This window comes from Sinocyclocheilus rhinocerous, unplaced genomic scaffold (assembly GCF_001515625.1).
Source record: "Sinocyclocheilus rhinocerous isolate Xijiao unplaced genomic scaffold, SAMN03320098_v1.1 scaffold1169, whole genome shotgun sequence".
Lineage (NCBI taxonomy): Eukaryota > Metazoa > Chordata > Actinopteri > Cypriniformes > Cyprinidae > Sinocyclocheilus > Sinocyclocheilus rhinocerous.
This window is the reverse complement of record NW_015650322.1, coordinates 589,861-606,722: the sequence shown is the minus strand read 5'-3', so window position 1 is coordinate 606,722 and position 16,862 is coordinate 589,861. Positions and strand designations below refer to the sequence as shown.

At 38.3% G+C, this 16,862-nt stretch overlaps 1 protein-coding gene across 2 annotated transcripts in view; it reads left to right on the top strand.

The window, feature by feature from the left end:
- LOC107711656 (ankyrin repeat and SOCS box protein 2-like) overlaps positions 1-7,785 on the top strand; it is a 9,758-nt gene extending 1,973 nt beyond the window's left edge. Inside the window, exons 2-11 of one of the 2 annotated variants that reach the window (XM_016516671.1) lie at positions 2,082-2,358; positions 3,077-3,196; positions 3,933-4,102; positions 4,197-4,352; positions 4,566-4,811; positions 4,914-5,085; positions 5,239-5,289; positions 6,415-6,976; positions 7,077-7,230; positions 7,320-7,785. In XM_016516671.1, the coding sequence (XP_016372157.1) occupies positions 2,090-2,358; positions 3,077-3,196; positions 3,933-4,102; positions 4,197-4,352; positions 4,566-4,811; positions 4,914-5,085; positions 5,239-5,289; positions 6,415-6,976; positions 7,077-7,230; positions 7,320-7,465 (2,046 nt within the window). In that variant the 5' untranslated portion in view covers positions 2,082-2,089 and the 3' untranslated portion in view covers positions 7,466-7,785. The remainder of the gene's footprint in view (positions 1-2,081; positions 2,359-3,076; positions 3,197-3,932; positions 4,103-4,196; positions 4,353-4,565; positions 4,812-4,913; positions 5,086-5,238; positions 5,290-6,414; positions 6,977-7,076; positions 7,231-7,319) is intronic. The other variant, XM_016516672.1, reaches the window with a different exon arrangement.
- The last annotated feature ends 9,077 nt before the right edge of the window (positions 7,786-16,862 follow it).

The following is a 16,862-nucleotide window of genomic DNA, read 5'->3' as shown; positions in this document are numbered from 1 at the left end:
TCACATGACCCCCCCCCCCCTTTCTCAGCCCCCCCAGCTCAAAATACGTTCCCGCGGCTATGATTATGAGTCACAGTTAAGAGCATGTCTCTGAAATGCAGTGGTTTTCAGAACTGTCCTGGAGCAGCCCAGCACTGTTTCCCTTGTCTAAAACACCCGATTCAACTCGTCAGCTATTCTTCTTCTTCTTCTTCTTTCTTTTACTGGCAACCGCACTTAACAGTGCATTACTGCCATCATCAGGTAGCTTGGATCAGAAACATTTCCTCTATCTCTTAACATTTTCTAAAAATTATCCCAATACTTTTGCCACTTTTTAATCACTTTCTCCTTTATTACTGATTTTATTTCTTATACTATGTGATAGCTCAATTTCTACTATTTCATCATCTACTGCTTGCTTAGCTAATTTATCTGCTTCTTCATTTCCTTTAATTCCCACATGGGCTGGAACCCACATAACTCGTCAGCTCATTATTAGTAGATACTTATAAGACCTGAAGTGGGTCAGAAAAGTTAAAGAGACTGGAGTTTTAAGCTTTGTCATTACAGGAATGAATTACATTTTAATAGAAAACAGTTATTTTAAAGGGGTCATGAACTGAGAAATAAAAATTCCCTTGATCTTTTGACATACAAGATGTCATTGTACTATAAAAACATCCTGTAATTTTCAGAACTCAAAACTTTCTAGTTAGTCTAAAAACAGCTTATATTGAAGGCAATCTGCCAAAACAACAGGCTGTGGAATGTGCAAATTTCTGACGTAATAGTGTGGCTAAACACCGCCTCTGCAGAAGAACATCAAAGCCTGCTTCTACATCTGCCTGTTTAGCCCCGCCCACCGATTCACACACGTAGGGTAAATAACGAGAGAGGCAAAAGCAGGCCTACAGAAATCAAACGATAAAGGCGGCTCGGAAGACAACAAGATGCTGTACAGTGCCAATCTGTGCAAAACACGGTCTTTGCATTGCCTTCCTTCTGATCCCAACATTAGGAAAAAGTGGATGAACTTTATTTTTAATCAAGCTCCAGAACTTGGTCCTTTGTTCACTTCCTTTTACCGCGGATTCATTTACAAACAAGGCACAATTCGATGCAGGATTTGCAGAAAGAACTAAAAGACGATGCTGTGCCGAATATATTGGATCCGACAGTAATGTCGCACAACACAAGTGTGAGTAACTGTTTTTATTACGTGGTCACTTTTGCTTTATCTGTTATTAAGTCAAGTCACCTTTATTTGTATAGTGCTTTATACAATACTGGTTGTGTCAAAGCAGCTTTACAGTGTCAAACAGGAAAATACTTTGTCAATGATGCAAGAAGACAATAACAGTCGTTTTTCCAGCTAAAGTCAGCTCATTGATGATTTAGGGGTCATCATGCAGTTCAGTTCTCTTCCAATAGTGTCTGTGCAATCAGTCAACTAAGCAAGCCAAAGGCGACAGTGGCAAGGAACCAAAACTCGTCTGTGACAGAAATCGAGAAAAAACCTTGGGAGAAACCAGGCTCAGCCGGGGGGCCAGTTCTCCTCTGGCCAGACGAAACCAGCATGGCATGGTTTAATCCCAGGCTGCAACACAGGTGCAGAGGACTTGTCTGGTTCCCATGGTCTTGTGCCGATGGTCGTCGAGGTGATGAGGTCTTCGCAAGGGATCTGTCTCTGAGGCGCATCTAGTTGACATTGTCTCCGCTGACATTCAGGGCTTTAGAGGACATCTCTAGATGCTGATACACCATCGGGTCTGGATATAGACTGGATCCGATTCTGTCCATATCTTAATCTGATTACAAAATAAAAAAAGGCAGTTCATGACCCCTTTAAATTGTAATAATATTTCACAATATTACATTTTTACTGTATTTATCACATACATGCAGCCTTGGTGAGCATATGAGACTTCAAAAACATTAAATCAGAAATCTGTCAGATTTACCATAAAGTCATTTAGCTGTCTGTCCTAATCAAGCAAGCTAATGAAATTTGCAATAACAGTTTTCTGTGATAAGTATGCAAAGCAAACAGATGTTAGTTCAGTAGGTTCATTAAGTAATGAATGTTTTGATTATCTCAGGATCCAACATGGCAGCCGCCCATGTGTCCATGCCGGGTACCACAGACACCAACCTGGAATTTGCTGACTACAGTCTCTATAGCAGCCTGTCTGATGATGAGCTCATGCAGCTGGCAATCGAGCGGAGCATTGCTGATGCCCACAACTCTGGGTCAGGCACTGAGAACTCAAAGACCCCCATTGCTCTAAACAGGCCAGCAGCCCGACGCCGAGCTTCACCATCACATCGTCCCCAGCAGCAGCCAGAACTGGCTGCGTGTCCCGCCAATCCACCCAGGTACAGTTTGCTGTGCTTCATTCAAATTGATCATAAATCAAACTCTCACTGTGAGTATAAAACTAACCAGTGCTTAGCACTTAAAACTTAAAACTTAAAACTTAAAAATATCTGCACAGATTTTCAACATGTTTATTTTCAAACTTACATCAAGCTAAACCTTTTCTTTTAAATAGATATTTATTTTATTTTATTTATGCAATACAGGAAATTATCAAGACTAGATGTAGAACATAGGATCAAAACATACACATCAGTGGATTGCCACATAAAGTTTCCTCACAGAGAGGATCACAATATCACTTACAGATGCCTACCGCATCTTCTCTGATGGCTGACGCAACTGCTTCACACCTGTTCCTCTTCATTCAAAGGTCAAGATTAGTAAGAGGAGCAAGCAGAGTTGTTCAAGGAGTTCACATGCCACCACGCATAAAAATAGAGACACTATCCTTTGCTGTGCCCCAATCCACTTGTTTAAATTTCCCCTGTAATCTGACATTAAAGAGTATCAACTCTTCAACTAGTCTTCCAGTGGTAGATTTTTGTTTAATTGCAATGATAACATGTAGGTAATTTAATTTAAAAAAAAATACAAATTCTGAAAATTATCCCATCCTCTTTCAGTGGAAGTCCAGGCATTGTGTAATAGTTAGAGATCTAAGGCAGCATTAAATTAACTCATATGAATTCAATTCTTCTTCTTTTTTCTCCAAAGAGAAACAATAAATCCACAGGATGTGAGTTCAGTAAGTCACTTTGTGACTGGTTATGGCAAGCGAATTGTGGCATATCGAAAATACGATGGAAGTGTGCAAGTCGCCCCTGAGCCAGAAGAGTGAGTGATCGCACAATCACATGACAATCAATATGTGCTCATTAGTAAGCATGTATGTAAGAAATGTGTGGTTCTTTCTATGCTTGAAAAGACTAAAATAAATATAAAATATGAAAATATTTTAATAGTAAAATGTAACTATAAAAAAATGTATGATATAATATAAAATTCAAAGGATTAATAAAAGATTCTAGAGCTATGCGTAAGTAAATATGTTTTAGATGTGGTCAATATGACCATCTCTATGTTTCAGTGCTAGTGTACAGTATGTACAGTAATCCAATTGCACAAAAACATGCACTACCATTTTAAAGTTTGGGGTCAGTAAGATTTTTTTATGTCTTTGAAAGAAATTTCATGCTCACTAAGGCTGCATTTATTATAAAAAAAATACAGTAAAACAGTAATATTGTGAAATATTATTACAATTTAAAATGACTGTTTATGTTTTAAAATGTAATTTATTCCTGTGATGGTAAAGCTGAATCTTCAGCAGTCATTACTCCAGTCTTCAGTGTCACATGATCCTTTAGAAATCATTCTAATATACTGATTTGCTGTTCAAGAAAAATGTCTTATTATCAATGTTGAAAACAGTTGTGATACGTAAGACCCCAAACTTACAATAGTAATATATGTTATATGTTTTAATATTTATGTATATGAGAGGGGTAATGAACATCATCTCACCTGCAACACTTGAAGCATCAAAATAAAAAAATGGCTTCTTCTTTAGGGAGCTTGAACCTATTGCTAAGGCCATTTCGGAAGGAGACGTAGGATCAGTGAGACTGTTGGTTAAGCAACCTGGGTGCAACCTTCTTAAACCAAATAAAGATGGATGGATGCCTTTGCACGAGGCGGCATATTATGGACAAGATCAATGTATTAAAATTCTCCTGAGAGGTAGTGCACACTCATTTGAAAATTACTATTGAACTTTATTTAGCCAAGTTCTAACAGATTGTTCTGGCTTTGATCATGAACACTATTCTCATAGTTCAACCTGGGATAATCAACCAGTGCACTTTGAAAGAGCAGACTGCTTTAATGATAGCAGTGGTCAGGGAACATCTTGCATGTGTGGAGTGTCTTCTAGAGAACAGAGCCGATCCTGATATTATAAATAAGGAGAGGGAGACTCCCCTTTACAAAGGTAATATTGAATTATCTATCTATCAACATCTGTTTCATCTATCCATCTATCTATCTATCTATCTATCTATCAGGCCTGGATTACCAGCCTTGACCCACATCATTATATTTAAAAACATCAATTCTTAAAAAAAATATATTTTGTTCTGCTCTTGATTTAATGTGGCCTTCAGTGGTGTGATGGAAATTTGATCATTTCTATACATATCTGTAGCTTGTGAGAAGGAGAGCCCAGCAATGGTTGCCATGTTACTGAATTACGGCGCCTCTGTGAATAAGAGCTGTATTCAAGGCTGGACCGCTCTCCATGAAAGTGTGTGCAGGAACAATGTGGAAATCTGTGAGATGCTGGTGAAAGCTGGAGCCAAAGTCAGCATGCCCAACATGTACGGAATCACTCCTATCTTTGTGGCCGCCCAAAGTGGAAAAGTGGATGCACTTTGCATGCTTTTAAAAAATGGTAAAATCTTTCATTGTCATTTGGTTTGTCATTTTCCTTTCTGTTCCACTGTTGCTTTGTGATGAAATGCATCTGACATGTAATGCATCCCACCTCAATCAGGTGCAGATCTTAACAGCCAGGCTGCAGATGGAGCCACCTCACTGTATGAGGCCTGTAAAAATGGTCATGAGAACATTGTAAAGTTTCTTCTATCTCAAAATGCAGATGCCAACAAGCCAGGCAAAACAGGACAGTTGCCAATTCATATTGCTGCCCAGCGTGGTAATGATAGGTATGAATTCTGAATTTGTATGAATGAATGAATTTGCTTTGGAAGGAATTTTCTCAGGTCACAGTTTATCTACATAACTTATTTATATGCGAAGGCCATTGGTTCTTAAGAGTTTAGGTTTAGTACATCTCATGATCTTGCATTCATTTTCAGCAACGACCTCCTCACTTTCAGGTGTACCCACAAAAATGTCAGGGCAACTACGTAAGTCTCAATGGGTGATTTAGAGCAGTGCTGTGGCGAGAGGGTGCTAATCCTGTAACCTTAACTCAAGCTAACTCAAGTAGGAGCAAATGGTTATTTTTTTGGTTTTATTTTTAAAATACCATTTCCGATAAGTGCTCTTTCTTCTGACATACGTTATGTCTTGTTAACTCTTCTAGTTTATTGTGTGTAGGGTCTTTTTCTCACCTAACAGTAAAACTAATCATCCCATAGCATAATTCTTTATAGCATGACATGTTTAGGGATGGGAATCGTAAAGAATTTGATGATCACAGCTTCCGGTTCCTCTTAACTATTTCAATTCCTTAACAGCTCCACTGACAGTTATTTTAGATTTTTTAGCAATAAATATTGATTACAATTATTGCAATGTGTTTAGCTGTAAAGTGAAAAAAAAGAAGAAAAAAAAACGGCTAAATGCTTAAGGTGTATCTTTACCTACACACTATCATATAAACAACCAGTCAGTGACTACAATCATTTACAGTTAGTTGTAAGCTGTATATGTTTGATTCATTAAAAACTTATTAGAGAAATGAATGAGTCATTCGTTTAGGAATTGGACTACACTACACTGTATGTTTTTGATTCACTAGAAAGAATAAACTCATAGGAATTATCTGTTTGGAAATCCAACTACTCTATTCGCACTGTCTGTTTCGCATTGTAGATTCAGTAGAGGTGTTGTGGCAGGCTCAAAACGCCTTTTTTATGTTTAACATGAGCACAGCATTTTTAGAATGCAGTGTCATGCGCAAGACGCTGAAAAAAAACACGAGTGCAATGGTCAAACACGTTTATATAAAAAGATAACTAAAATGCAGTGCAGCAAAATGTCAAACTTGTTCTGCGTCAATGTCCTCTGACAAGCACGTTCTCTTCCGTACTTTTCGGTTCCCAACCCTAGAACTGTTTCTCTATAATTTCATTATTGCTAATCACTACATACAAGCTTTTCTTCTGACTTCTTATGAAATTATTTTTCCATCTTATAATGGTCATTTCACCCTAATGGAGTCCAATTCTAACAAGACATTCAAATGTATTTTAGTGTACACTAGCAAGCACACTAGCACTCAAGAACACAAAACATCTCATTTTCAGTATCATATCCATGCTGATCCCAGCCACAAGCAAGGCCAGAGTGAGACGCTCGGGTATCAGCCCCCTCCATTTAGCAGCGGAGCGCAACAGAAACGATATTCTTGAGGTACTGATCAAGGCCGGCTTTGACGTCAATGCCACGTTGTCCGAGGGTCGTTCTATGATGTATGAAGATCGTCGCAGCACAGCTCTATACTTTGCTGTCATGAACAACAACATCGATGCTACCACCATGCTCCTGAAGGCTGGTGCTAATCCAAACCTGGACACGTTCAACCCGCTCCTAGTGGCCCTGAGGCAGGGTTGCATCCAGACAGTGATTTTGCTGGTGGAGCATGGTGCTAATGTCAATGCCAATATCCCAACTCACCCAACTAGCTTTCCAGCCAGTGTTATGTTCTGCATTGAGTATCTGACCTTACTGAAGTATCTAATGGATAATGGCTGCGATGCCTTGTCATGTTTCAATTGTGTTTATGGCAGCAATCCTCATCCACCTATAAAGACTAGGAATAATCCAAGATATGATCCAGATGAAGCTGTAGAAAAGACTTGTATTCAGGTAAGTGGCCTGAAGCCACATATACATAGTGTAATAATTTTTTCTGAATTGTAAATTGTATATTGTTTGCAGTACCACATTTTACACCACTTTTTACTAGTTCTGTGAGGTGATCTCCACCGAAAACTTCTCCCGCTGGGCAGGGCCGATTATAGACGTGCTGCTTGACTATGTTGGGCATGTGAAACTCTGTGCACGACTCATTGAACATCTGGACAGTTACCATGAGTGGCAGTGCATCAAAGAAAAAGCAAGTATGTGCACCTATACCTTTTGCTTAAATTATTCATATATGCAAATGATTTCAGTCACCTGTGTATTCATTTGCTGGTTCTGATTGCAGAGCCTCCACGCCCACTCATGCAGCTCTGCAGACTGAAAATCCGCCAACTTCTCGGGGTCAACAGACTGAAGAAAATTCACAAGCTTCCGGTTCCTCCAAGGTTGATCAAATTCCTAAATCATCAAGAACGAGAGCGAGACTTTTAAGCCTGCTTTTGAATGTTGACTCAGAGAGAACAATGACATTAGAAAATCATATACTTCTGTTTGCAGAACTTGCGCTGAGCTAAAATTATGGAATAAATGGTTTTTGTTCTGGGTCAATTTTTGCACAAATGTACTGCTTAATACTATAATAAAATGCCATAAATGTTTATATGTAATTATCAGGCATAAACAGAATTTAGGGAACATGTATTGAATAGATTTAATAGGAACATAGTACTTTATTTTGTCTGTATATGTACTGTGGGTATAGAAAAGAATCACCCCCCTTTAAAATAATCACAGTTTGTTGCTTTGCAGCCTGAAATGAACACAGACAGTTTCTGTTTTATCCAGCTGTATTTACTCAGTGCAACTTATATCATCCAAGTGAAATATATAACACCAACATGTTATAAAAAAATAAACAACCAGAATCACTGAGTTGGAAAAAGGATCACCACCTTGTGTCAGTATTTTGTTGAACCACCTTTTGCTTTAATTACAGTCTTTAGCCTGTTGAGATTTGTCTCTACTAACTTTGCACATCTAGACTTTGCAATATTTGCCCACTCTTCTTTTCAGAACTGCTGAAGTTCAGTTAAATTTGATGGTGAGCGTTTGTGGATTGCAGTCTTCAAGTCATTCCACAGATTTTCAGTGAGGTTTAAGTCTGGGCTCTGACTCGGTCATGCAAGGACATTCACCTTTTTCTCCTTTAACCGCTGTGTGGTCAGTTTTTCTGTGTGCTTTGGCTCATTGTCATGTTGGAAGGTAAACCTTCTTCCCACTGACAACTGTCTGGCAGAGGGCAGCAGATTTTCCTCAAGAATTGAATGGTATTTTGCCCCATCCATTTTCCCTTCTATCCTGACGAGTGCTCCAGTCCCTGCTGCAGAGAAACTCCCCCATAACAGGACATTACCACCTCCATGCTTTACTGTAGTTATTTGGATGGTGAGCTGTATTGGATTTCCACCTTTTTTCTTGCAACCCTCCCATGAAGCCACATTTGTGGAGAATTTGTGATGTTGTCACATGCACACAATGACCACTCTTTGTCATAAATTCCTGCAACTGCTTCAGAGTTGCTGTAGGCCTCTTGGTCGCCTCTCTTGAGCAGTTTCCTCCTGGATCTTTCATCCAGTTTGGAGTGACATCTTGATCCAGGGAGGGCCTGTGTTGTACCAAATACCTTCCACTTCTTAATAATAGACTTCACTGTGCTTCTAGGCATTGATAAACCCTTTGAAATTTTTTCGTTTCGACCACAACTGATCACAGCTGAAAGTCACATGGCTTTGTGTGCCAAGAAGGTGATTAGCTCCATCTGATTGAGTTTACAAGTCATTTTTAGGTGGGGGTGATCCTTTGTCCAACTCAGTGATTGTTTTTTTATTTATTTTTTTTTCTGACATGTTGGTGTTATATCTTTCACTTGGATGTTATAAGTTGCACTGAGTAAATACAGCTGGATAAAACAAAAACTGTGTCTGTCTTCATTTCAGGCTGCAAAGCAACAAAATGCGATTATTAAAATAAAAAATGCTATAGGAGCCAAAAATGACACAGGTTACAGAAAATAGTAATTTTTAGTTTTTGCAATGTAGTAGAAATGTGTTAAAAGTATTAAGAAATATACTTAATGCTTATGTGTACAGTTTTTGTGTACAGTAATTTATTTTGTATTTTTACTTTTGACATTTTTTTTTGTCAGGTGTACATTTTCTTCTAGTATTTTGATGGTTTGTTTACTCGCAAACCAAACCAATACTCAGAGAATACATCACATTCTTCAGACTATAAATTCTATTCAATATCATTTTTAATTGGCATGCATTTCCCTGATTCAGTCAGTGCTTTATAAGTGACCTGTGACAATGCTTATGTTTGAACAACTTCCAAAAAATGACTTATCAGTATCAATCTATTAATAAAGTGTTAACTATTAACTATTTGAGTTTAATTTATTCTGTCTTTTTGGCCACAATGTGGGTTTGGATATCTAGTATTGTTGATCTTATGATTTATGTATGTTGCCTCATGTGCAGGGAGAGAGACAGGAGGCAAAAAATAACAGTAAATAAGTATGCAACAGTAAACTATTAAAACATGATAGTTACATTACAAGTTAAAGCAATTCATGCTACTTTCACAACTGATTTCACTTCATTGACCAAACATCATTGGTTCTCATGTGCATAAATAATGACAGATTTTTTTTTTTTAGGTGAAGTTGAACTGTCCTTTTAAAAATATTTGCCATTATTACAGGAAATCACAGAATTATTGCACTTCACTCATCTCAAAGTTGAGGCTATTTGAACATGTAGGTTTTTAAGTTACAGCTTTTTCTTCCTGTTCTTTAACAAAAACTATTGCATTTAATAAATCTGCATTTTAATTAAAACAGTTCTTTAAATAAATTAGTTGTAATTAAACTCAGTATGAAAAAATAGCAGAACTCAAGCTGCAAACTGGGTCATTGCGAAAAATAATAGAAAAATACAACACGGCCATTTATCTCAAAAACATATTTTTCAAAGACTAAAAAGTAATTTCCTTCATAATTGTTCTCCATTATCACCTGCACATAAAATGTTTGCAACTAATGTACGTTCAGTGACAAGTTTTTATGAACTGGTGTAGCAGGTCTACTTGAATGTTTTAAAGATAACAGCTCTTTTATTCAGTTGGGAACAGTTTTGGGAACTATTTTTGCTCTTTAAGTTAACGTATGGCAAACGGCTATTGAAATGAAAATTGTCTATTTTTATTAATGAATTCATTAATTCATTCAATTTTATAGTGATAAAAGCAAATAATAAGTTCTAGCCTAAAAGCATTTTAAATAAAAAATTATAAAGAGGGTCTGTATTACTTACTATTGGAGAAAGCGTAACAATCAACTTGGATCATGTGTGCCTTGATAACCAATCACATTATAGCCCTGAATTGTTTCAGTCAGAGTTGTGCTACACTCAATCACCCTTTACGGATACCATAGGATTGAATGAGAAGTGCGGTAAGCTGAATCCCACCTGACACAAAAAGTCTGTGACTTCTCTGATAAACCGACATTTCTTTCGATGTAAACTCTAAAAATAGCTCAATACAAAACTATTGTTTAGTGTAAAACATGTTGAAGATTAGCCGATGGGCTGTCGATTCATTACATGATAAGCTGTTTCCTCAAAAAAGCTGTTTATTCAGCGTAGTGAAGCCTCTCCTCCATTGACATCCAATCAAACAAAACGGCCTCTGGTCTCCTTCCCTGCGAACCGATAAAGCAGAAGCGTTAGCATTAGCCGTTATGCTTTTTTGGCTAAAGGTTGCAGGCTTGCTTTCCAGTGGCTTTGGTATTTCTGTGCCAAATACACTCCTTCCGGGTTCGTATAAGTTTCGGAAAGTTTTTTTCGAGCATGGCCCTTCATGATGTCATGAACTTCTCCCAGAAGAGCGCACGCACACAGCAAACAGAGCGAGATCAAGAGCAGCCCATCAACATGCTTCAATCGGGTTACAGAAGTCGTCAGCAGCACTGCACAGGACTTGCTCGAGAAGATGTATGAACAAGGCCCAGTTCGACGCTGGATTTGCAGATCGTTTGATACTGAAAGATAAGGTGGTCCCAGCGATAAAATTTCCAGTTCATGAGTCGGAACCGCAGGCGGTAAGTAAAACTGCATAAAATTTCTGTGTTTTGTTGGCAATCGGCGTGTAATTGCCCGTGACTCTTTAGCTCCGCCCACAGTACACCTCCAAGAGCTCGGCTGTTTTCAGAGAGAATTGTAAAGCTGTATCTTTCTTTTATAAATCTGATAAAACTAAAGACTCTTCGGAGATATGAAGGATGCAGTATATAGGTACTCAAGATTAACATGAGATTGGCCAAAACTGTGCGTGCTACTGAATGTGTTCATTTTGTTGTTTTAGGTTAGAAGCCTAGAAGCCACAGCTGACAACAAGAGACGCACACACACAAGGAAAGAGCACCACACCTTTACAATTGTTCAATTAAAATAAACATATTTTACTCCTTACAATGTGTCTGTTTTCTTTGGTTTGCCTAAAAGTAAAATAAAATTACATTAAGAGGACTTAAAGCAAGAATCCCCTAAACATCCCGAATGGCCGCTGGATGTCCTGTGAATGTCCCCTTGAACAGACGTCAAGAGGCCCCTACACACTGACGTTCAGGGGACGTTCACAGAGGCCATTTAGGGGACGAAACTGGGGACCTTTTTTTGTTAGCTACATCGTGTCATTTTGTGCATGTCAGACAAGTGTTAAAAATCATGAAATAAATGTACGTCACCTTCATATTTACATGTAATTTGTTTCCCGGTATTTGTTTCCCAGTACGATGTAGGCTATAGCTGGCATGCTTCAAGTGACTTCAGAAAACCAGCATCCAAACTAAGCAAACGGAGCTAAAACTCCCAAGCTTACCAATTGTCCGATTGCCCCCTAGTGTCTGTAAAGATGAAAGTACTACTATAGTAAATATATATTATTTTTAACAAATATTTGCATAATGTTGTTAGCGATAATGCTATCAGCAATAGTAAGACAGAAGCTGTCTGTGCCCTTGAAGGTGGGTGTTGACCCCAACCTTAATTTTTTCAGGTTCTGGTGGCAGCCAGACAAGGCACCTTCCAGATGGCCAGACTGCTTGTTGAGAGCATGATGGCATTGCCCAGATTCCCAGTATGTCTACTGCTTTCCCAGCCAATGCTATGCTCTGCTTGAAGTGCCTCCCCTTTAAGTACAGTCTCTCATGGACAATGGCTGAAATGCCAATTCTGGCAAATTGCACCTCCACTCATGGCCTCTTTCAAATGTTTTCATGGTTTGAATAAAGAGCAAACATCCAGGCTATGAATGTATACTGTAAAGTGTGATCGTTTTTGTTCCAGTTGATGGACTAGAACAGGGGTGTCCTGCAAAGTTTAACTTCAACCCCAATTAAACACACCTGAACCAGCTAATCGAGGTCTTACTAGACATACTAGAACAGGGGTCACCAAACTCCCCTGGAGGGCCAAATGCTGGCCAAATGGGTGCCCTAAGCAGAATAGCATTGTTGTGCCCCCTCCTTCAAAAAAAACAAAACAAAAAAAATCCTACTATAAAGGGTCAAAATAGAACTCTAATAAAATATAAAAGTAAATAATTAAATAGTAATTAAATTGGATTATTTATAAATTACAATTGTAGCTCTAGACAGTTACCTATGGCTATATTTTTATTAATACTGTTGTCTGATTGATTTTATAGTCTCAAGCATTCAGAAATCACACAAAATAAAATTAAGCAGTTTTACTACGATAAAACCATGGTTAATTTTGGTAAGGGTTGTGATGTCCACATGTTTTTGTTGAAGAAATTAAGTGGATATTTGAATTAAAAGTTTGGTCAATATTAAACAAGGATTTGATTGTCCTGTAAGTGTAACAACAGCAATTATCAGGCCTTTGGTGCCCTTTGCAGGCATTTGTAATAATGCAAATTGTTTATTTTGTATTAAATTATGTATTTAACAGTGTTATTCAATGAAACCATGATTATTATTAATTAACCAATCATTATTGCCTCATTGTTTTATATAATACATTTTAAGTTATGAAAACTAGAATATTAAGTCAGATGCGTTGTTGTTGGTGGCAGGGACGCGGGAAGTAGGGGTGCTGAGGGGGCTGAAGCACCCACCTGTTTTCTCATGGTTGCAAATGCAACGCCAAGCTTGTTCATTTAAATTTATTCAGTTTTAGCATTTAATAATTTATTTGTAATGATCTCTGAAATGTAAATTGTAAGTGGGCTATAATAAACCCATGTTTATCTTTATAAACACGATTAATTTTACTTGTGATGTTTTCTATATGGGATGATTAGCCTAATCCTCATGAACACGTGACGCTAACGCGTGGTATCAGACATGAACTATACAGAATGCGAACAAGATTAACTTCAATACAAGGAGATAATGGCGCAAAAGCGAATTTCAGATTTTTTAAAATGCCCATCCCAGCAAAAACTTTCCAAAATCGGCATCCAAACAGCCCCAGCACGAGCACCGACGTAAGTGAACCAGCCCCCCAAACCCCAATATTAAAAATTATATTTTAGAAATATAGAATAGAAAATATTATACATACAAATTATACATACAAAATATACAAATTATATTATACATAGGTCAAACTCTGTGACGCCAAACTTCCCTGTGCAAAGGATCATGGGGACCCAAAGTGTCCATTGGTTGTACCCTTCGAAATCCTTCATTCCGAAGGGCCCTTTGAAGCGGCCAGTTTTGAGCACTTCGGTTTGGAACGACCCTTCAATATGGCAGCCATGATTGTTTTTACTCCGAAGTGCCCTTCGGAGGGCTATATATCTCGTTTGGAATGCACCGTAGGTATACTTGAAACTTCCAGACAGGTGTGTTGGGGCTAAACTCTGCAGGACACCGGCCCTCCAGGACCGAGTTTGGACACCCCTGTACTAGTAACTTCCAGACAGGTGTGTTGAGGCAAGCTAGAGCTAAGATCTGCAGGACAGTGGTCCTCCAGGACAGAGTTTGGACACCCCCGGACTATAAGATTTGTCCATCACAATACTGTACCAATCAACATTCTGCCCTTTTCTAAAAAACTTGCATTTATGTAAATTACTGGATGTCCCACATGCCTGTCAACCTCTGCAGCAGCAAATAGCGAGAGTTTGGGGCGTGGCTACTGTAGCAGGCTGAGCCAAAGCCTGTTTAGCCGATGTGGAAAAAGAAATTCAGATTACAATAGTGCAAAACAAAATTCGAAGACTTGCCAAATAACACAGACACATAATGATGGTAATAAAAAATAATGGTAAACACTGGCAGTGTTTTAACAGGATGAAGGCATTTGAAGGAATGTTTGGGTTTCAATCAATACCACGAACTTGCGGAGTTTCATCTCGACAGATAAGTTAAACTTCCAAGTTAAAAGTATTCTTAATATGTTATTGAAAGTAGCCCACTTTTACCTGTTGAGACATTACTTCACTTCTGTAGACCCTTACGAGATGTGTTTGTGATGTTTGCTTTGCGAATGATGCGTTTCCAAAGGTTGCTTAAAGCATGCTTTATTTTTGTAGTTCCGCTAGGTGGCACTAGTAGCACAGAAACCGCCTACGACTAGAATGTTTTTAATTCATTTACTAGGCACAACAAAACATAAGTTATGCTGCATAATTCTTAATGGTTTATTAGGTGCTGCATTAGTGTTACAACACAAAATGATGTTAGTAGGGCACATCTAACTCTGTCTGTCACAAAAGGCTATTCTAAATCGTTCTCCTCAAACTCTGTGACGCCAAACTTCCCTGTGCAAAGGATCATGGGGACCCAAAGTGTCCATTGGTTGTACCCTTCGAAATCCTTCATTCCGAAGGGCCCTTTGAAGCGGCCAGTTTTGAGCACTTCGGTTTGGAACGACCCTTCAATATGGCAGCCATGATTGTTTTTACTCCGAAGTGCCCTTCGGAGGGCTATATATCTCGTTTGGAATGCACCGTAGGTATACTTGAAACTTCCAGACAGGTGTGTTGGGGCTAAACTCTGCAGGACACCGGCCCTCCAGGACCGAGTTTGGACACCCCTGTACTAGTAACTTCCAGACAGGTGTGTTGAGGCAAGCTAGAGCTAAGATCTGCAGGACAGTGGTCCTCCAGGACAGAGTTTGGACACCCCCGGACTAGAAGATTTGTCCATCACAATACTGTACCAATCAACATTCTGCCCTTTTCTAAAAAACTTGCATTTATGTAAATTACTGGATGTCCCACATGCCTGTCAACCTCTGCAGCAGCAAATAGCGAGAGTTTGGGGCGTGGCTACTGTAGCAGGCTGAGCCAAAGCCTGTTTAGCCGATGTGGAAAAAGAAATTCAGATTACAATAGTGCAAAACAAAATTCGAAGACTTGCCAAATAACACAGACACATAATGATGGTAATAAAAAATAATGGTAAACACTGGCAGTGTTTTAACAGGATGAAGGCATTTGAAGGAATGTTTGGGTTTCAATCAATACCACGAACTTGCGGAGTTTCATCTCGACAGATAAGTTAAACTTCCAAGTTAAAAGTATTCTTAATATGTTATTGAAAGTAGCCCACTTTTACCTGTTGAGACATTACTTCACTTCTGTAGACCCTTACGAGATGTGTTTGTGATGTTTGCTTTGCGAATGATGCGTTTGCAAAGGTTGCTTAAAGCATGCTTTATTTTTGTAGTTCCGCTAGGTGGCACTAGTAGCACAGAAACCGCCTACGACTAGAATGTTTTTAATTCATTTACTAGGCACAACAAAACATAAGTTATGCTGCATAATTCTTAATGGTTTATTAGGTGCTGCATTAGTGTTACAACACAAAATGATGTTAGTAGGGCACATCTAACTCTGTCTGTCACAAAAGGCTATTCTAAATCGTTCTCCTTTTCATCTTTCACATCTTCCAGATTAGCCCCAAAAGCTCACGTGACATTTACTTTAATTCTACAGAGCTGGCGGATGTGGTGGCTTTGCAGGTTAAAGAATTTCTTGGGGTTAGCAATAAATACACATCGCTGAGAAGGAAAGGACCGGAACGGACCAGTAGTGTGCCTGATTTCTCACCAGCAGGGGGCAGAACGGAAAATCAAACTCTGTGGGACTTTTCCTGTGTTAGTTGCTTTGGCACACGTTTTCTTCCTCAGGCAAATCCTGAAAAAAAAAGTGGTTTATTTTTATCTGTTTGCTCCTTCTTTTGAATCTGATCCAGTATTACAGTTAGTCACTATAATGAACAAATTCCTACATAAAATTAAATAATTCAGTTTAAATCACATATGCGGATCAGGCTTAATAACTGTGTCTATTTTAATAATATACTTAGGCCTGTTCAGGTTTCTGAGTCATCTATATTTTTGCGGAATCAGGAATAGATTACAGAACGCAATTTCCTCTGTTTTAACGTAGAGATTATGTTTGTCCTACTGGGCCCACTTTTTTGCTCAGGTAATTATTTGAAACAATAACCACAGGGTGGCAATGCAGCTCCATAGCTAATAAATTGAAGCAACTACAAGGCCCAGATAACACACAGTTGGTGTTGATTATTCATATTTAGTTGAAATACACCTTTTGTTTTGCTCAGTATCAAAACAAAACATAAAAACAAAAGACAAATCATAACCATAATGACACTGATTTATGAGAAAAAATTTCAGAACATTTGTTTTGTATTATACGCTTAGACTTCAGATATGTGAATATTTTATATACTGTTACAGTAATATTTTGTATATTAATAAGAATGCATATGTATTTTTCATATAGAGGAAAATTTGTAACACAAAGCACAGATGATTTCGTCATT